Genomic DNA, 6,140 nt, shown 5'->3' with positions numbered 1-6,140 from the left:
ACAGTACCTTCACTACACCCTACACTACTCCTGTTACAGTACCTTCACTACACCCTACACTACTCCTGTTACAGTACCTTCACTACACCCTACACTACTCCTGTTACAGTACCTTCACTACACCCTACACTACTCCTGTTACAGTACCTTCACTACACCCTACACTACTCCTGTTACAGTACCTTCACTACACCCTACACTACTCCTGTTACAGTACCTTCACTACACCCTACACTACTCCTGTTACAGTACCTTCACTACACCCTACACTACTCCTGTTACAGTACCTTCACTACACCCTACACTGCTCCTGTTACAGTACCTTCACTACACCCTACACTGCTCCTGTTACAGTACCTTCACTACACCCTACACTACTCCTGTTACAGTACCTTCACTACACCCTACACTACTCCTGTTACAGTACCTTCACTACACCCTACACTACTCCTGTTACAGTACCTTCACTACACCCTACACTACTCATGTTACAGTACCTTCACTACACCCTACACTGCTCCTGTTACAGTACCTTCACTACACCCTACACTACTCCTGTCACAGTACCTTCACTACACCCTACACTGCTCCTGTTACTGTGCCTTCACTACACCCTACACTACTCATGTTACAGTACCTTCACTACACCCTACACTGCTCCTGTTACAGTACCTTCACTACACCCTACACTACTCCTGTTACAGTACCTTCACTACACCCTACACTACTCCTGTTACAGTACCTTCACTACACCCTACACTGCTCCTGTTACAGTACATTCACTACACCCTACACTACTCCTGTTACAGTACCTTCACTACACCCTACACTGCTCCTGTTACAGTACCTTCACTACACCCTACACTACTCCTGTTACAGTACCTTCACTACACCCTACACTGCTCCTGTTACAGTACCTTCACTACACCCTACACTTCTCCTGTTACAGTACCTTCACTACACCCTACACTTCTCCTGTTACAGTACCTTCACTACACCCTACACTACTCCTGTTACAGTACCTTCACTACACCCTACACTGCTCCTGTTACAGTACATTCACTACACCCTACACTACTCCTGTTACAGTACCTTCACTACACCCTACACTGCTCCTGTTACAGTACCTTCACTACACCCTACACTACTCCTGTTACAGTACCTTCACTACACCCTACACTGCTCCTGTTACAGTACCTTCACTACACCCTACACTTCTCCTGTTACAGTACCTTCACTACACCCTACACTTCTCCTGTTACAGTACCTTCACTACACCCTACACTGCTCCTGTTACAGTACCTTCACTACACCCTACACTTCTCCTGTTACAGTACCTTTACTACACCCTACACTACTCCTGTCACAGTACCTTCACTACACCCTACACTACTCCTGTCACAGTACCTTCACTACACCCTACACTACTCCTGTTACAGTACCTTCACTACACCCTACACTACTCCTGTTACAGTACCTTCACTACACCCTACACTACTCATGTCACAGTACCTTCACTATACCATACACTGCTCCTGTTACAGTACCTTCACTACACCCTACACTACTCCTGTCACAGTACCTTCACTACACCCTACACGCTCCTGTTACTGTGCCTTCACTACACCCTACACTACTCATGTTACAGTACCTTCACTACACCCTACACTGCTCCTGTTACAGTACCTTCACTACACCCTACACTACTCCTGTTACAGTACCTTCACTACACCCTACACTACTCCTGTTACAGTACCTTCACTACACCCTACACTGCTCCTGTTACAGTACCTTCACTACACCCTACACTGCTCCTGTTACAGTACCTTCACTACACCCTACACTACTCCTGTTACAGTACCTTCACTACACCCTACACTTCTCCTGTTACAGTACCTTCACTACACCCTACACTGCTCCTGTTACAGTACCTTCACTACACCCTACACTACTCCTGTTACAGTACCTTCACTACACCCTACACTGCTCCTGTTACAGTACCTTCACTACACCCTACACTACTCATGTTACAGTACCTTCACTACACCCTACACTACTCCTGTTACAGTACCTTCACTACACCCTACACTACTCCTGTTACAGTACCTTCACTACACCCTACACTGCTCCTGTTACAGTACCTTCACTACACCCTACACTACTCCTGTTACAGTACCTTCACTACACCCTACACTGCTCCTGTTACAGTACCTTCACTACACCCTACACTTCTCCTGTTACAGTACCTTCACTACACCCTACACTTCTCCTGTTACAGTACCTTCACTACACCCTACACTGCTCCTGTTACAGTACCTTCACTACACACTACACTTCTCCTGTTACAGTACCTTTACTACACCCTACACTACTCCTGTCACAGTACCTTCACTACACCCTACACTACTCCTGTCACAGTACCTTCACTACACCCTACACTACTCCTGTTACAGTACCTTCACTACACCCTACACTACTCCTGTTACAGTACCTTCACTACACCCTACACTACTCATGTTACAGTACCTTCACTACACCCTACACTGCTCCTGTTACAGTACCTTCACTACACCCTACACTACTCCTGTCACAGTACCTTCACTACACCCTACACTGCTCCTGTTACTGTGCCTTCACTACACCCTACACTACTCATGTTACAGTACCTTCACTACACCCTACACTACTCCTGTCACAGTACCTTCACTACACCCTACACTACTCCTGTCACAGTACCTTCACTACACCCTACACTACTCCTGTCACAGTACCTTCACTACACCCTACACTACTCCTGTTACAGTACTGTAACTGTAACTCCTGTTACAGTACATTCACTACACCCTACACTACTCCTGTTACAGTACCTTCACTACACCCTACACTACTCCTGTCACAGTACCTTCACTACACCCTACACTACTCATGTTACAGTACCTTCACTACACCCTACACTACTCCTGTTACAGTACCTTCACTACACCCTACACTACTCCTGTTACAGTATCTTCACTACACCCTACACTACTCCTGTCACAGTACCTTCACTACACCCTACACTACTCCTGTTACAGTACCTTCACTACACCCTACACTACTCCTATTACAGTACCTTCACTACACCCTACACTACTCCTATTACAGTACCTTCACTACACTACTCTTGTTACAGTACCTTCACTACACCCTACACTACTCCTGTTACAGTACCTTCACTACACCCTACACTACTCCTGTTACAGTACCTTCACTACACCCTACACTACTCCTGTTACAGTACATTCACTACACCCTACACTACTCCTGTTACAGTACCTTCACTACACCCTACACTGCTCCTGTTACAGTACCTTCACTACACCCTACACTACTCATGTTACAGTACCTTCACTACACCCTACACTACTCCTGTTACAGTACCTTCACTACACCCTACACTACTCCTGTTACAGTACCTTCACTACACCCTACACTGCTCCTGTTACAGTACCTTCACTACACCCTACACTACTCCTGTTACAGTACCTTCACTACACCCTACACTGCTCCTGTTACAGTACCTTCACTACACCCTACACTGCTCCTGTTACAGTACCTTCACTACACCCTACACTACTCCTGTTACAGTACCTTCACTACACCCTACACTGCTCCTGTTACAGTACCTTCACTACACCCTACACTTCTCCTGTTACAGTACCTTCACTACACCCTACACTTCTCCTGTCACAGTACCTTCACTACACCCTACACTGCTCCTGTTACAGTACCTTCACTACACCCTACACTTCTCCTGTTACAGTACCTTTACTACACCCTACACTACTCCTGTCACAGTACCTTCACTACACCCTACACTACTCCTGTCACAGTACCTTCACTACACCCTACACTACTCCTGTTACAGTACCTTCACTACACCCTACACTACTCCTGTTACAGTACCTTCACTACACCCTACACTACTCATGTTACAGTACCTTCACTACACCCTACACTGCTCCTGTTACAGTACCTTCACTACACCCTACACTACTCCTGTCACAGTACCTTCACTACACCCTACACTGCTCCTGTTACAGTACCTTCACTACACCCTACACTACTCATGTTACAGTACCTTCACTACACCCTACACTGCTCCTGTTACAGTACCTTCACTACACCCTACACTACTCCTGTCACAGTACCTTCACTACACCCTACACTACTCCTGTCACAGTACCTTCACTACACCCTACACTGCTCCTGTTACAGTACCTTCACTACACCCTACACTACTCATGTTACAGTACCTTCACTACACCCTACACTGCTCCTGTTACAGTACCTTCACTACACCCTGCACTACTCCTGCTACAGTACCTTCACTACACCCTACACTACTCCTGTTACAGTACCTTCACTACACCCTACACTACTCCTGTTACAGTACCTTCACTACACCCTACACTACTCCTGTTACAGTACCTTCACTACACCCTACACTACTCCTGTTACAGTACCTTCACTACACCCTACACTACTCCTGTTACAGTACCTTCACTACACCCTGCACTACTCCTGTTACAGTACCTTCACTACACCCTACACTACTCCTGTTACAGTACCTTCACTACACCCTACACTACTCCTGTTACAGTACCTTCACTACACCCTACACTACTCCTGTTACAGTACCTTCACTACACCCTACACTGCTCCTGTTACAGTACCTTCACTACACCCTACACTACTCCTGTTACAGTACATTCACTACACCCTACACTACTCCTGTTACAGTACCTTCACTACACCCTACACTACTCCTGTTACAGTACCTTCACTACACCCTACACTACTCCTGTTACAGTACCTTCACTACACCCTACACTACTCCTGTTACAGTACCTTCACTACACCCTACACTACTCCTGTTACAGTACCTTCACTACACCCTACACTACTCCTGTTACAGGACATTCAATAAGGTCTGTCCTCAGTCTGTTCTCTCTGTGGTGGTTCTAGTAAACACCTCCTCGTTCTCTACAAACACACACGCACACACACACACACACACACACACACACGCACACACACACACACACGCACACACACACACACACACACTGACAAACACACGTTACACACACACACTGACAAACACACATTACACACACACTGACAACCACACACTACACACACACACACTGACAAACACACACTAGAAGCACACACACGCACATGAACAAACACACACAAACATTTACACTGATTTAAACATATGTGTTAAACTCAAAGGTAGAACAGACTATTATGGCATTACTGTCTTCATTATTATAACAGACAAAATGAAGCCAATATGCTATGACAACACATATTTACACAAATATTTGCAAAAATGTTGCTTGACAAAATCTGAAGATACAGATTTATTTTAAAGAGATAAAAGTGATTTTGAAGCCAGGTGTTCATATTTTACATACATTATATTCAATAAAATCGCATAAGCTGTTTTAATACAATGTGTCAAGGAGGATTTGAAACAGAAAAGGGATTGTTTTTTAATGTCGTTCCAAGATGGCGGCTCTGTGGTGACAACCCTTCATCTCTCTACAGGGAGCTTCTCTTCATCCCAGATGGCACCTTGTTCTCTATAGAGCACTGCCTTTGACCAGGGTCCATATGGGGGAAAGGTAATAGGGTGTGATTTGGGACACATTCCTTGTATATATTCTATAGTACTATATTATATCTTGTAGATTCTACAGTATCTTTGGGTAGCTGGGCTGTAGAGTAGAGGGCATCTTCTGGAGTGTCTTTAGAGAGGTGCACAGCAGGGTATCTTGTAGATTCTACAGTATCTTTGGGTAGCTGGGCTTTAGAGTAGAGGGCATCTTCTGGAGTGTCTTTAGAGAGGTGCACAGCAGGGTATCTTGTAGATTCTACAGTATCTTTGGGTAGCTGGGCTTTAGAGTAGAGGGCATCTTCTGGAGTGTCTTTAGAGAGGTGCACAGCAGGGTATCTTGTAGATTCTACAGTATCTTTGGGTAGCTGGGCTTTAGAGTAGAGGGCATCTTCTGGAGTGTCTTTAGAGAGGTGCACAGCAGGGTATCTTGTAGATTCTACAGTATCTTTGGGTAGCTGGGCTTTAGAGTAGA

The 6,140-nt window shown here is 45.4% G+C and overlaps 1 protein-coding gene across 1 annotated transcript in view; it reads right to left on the bottom strand.

Annotated features, from left to right (window-relative positions):
• Positions 1-5,408: 5,408 nt before the first annotated feature.
• LOC135533269 (mucin-2-like) overlaps positions 5,409-6,140 on the bottom strand; it is a 12,744-nt gene continuing 12,012 nt past the window's right edge. The window contains exon 6 of the mRNA XM_064960674.1: positions 5,409-6,140. This exon is cut by the window's right edge and continues 369 nt beyond it. Within this exon, the coding sequence (XP_064816746.1) occupies positions 5,716-6,140 (425 nt within the window). The 3' untranslated portion in view covers positions 5,409-5,715.

Source organism: Oncorhynchus masou, chromosome 5, assembly GCF_036934945.1.
Source record: "Oncorhynchus masou masou isolate Uvic2021 chromosome 5, UVic_Omas_1.1, whole genome shotgun sequence".
Classification (NCBI taxonomy): domain Eukaryota; kingdom Metazoa; phylum Chordata; class Actinopteri; order Salmoniformes; family Salmonidae; genus Oncorhynchus; species Oncorhynchus masou.
The sequence above is the reverse complement of the archived record's forward strand: the minus strand, read 5'-3'. Positions and strand labels throughout refer to the sequence as shown.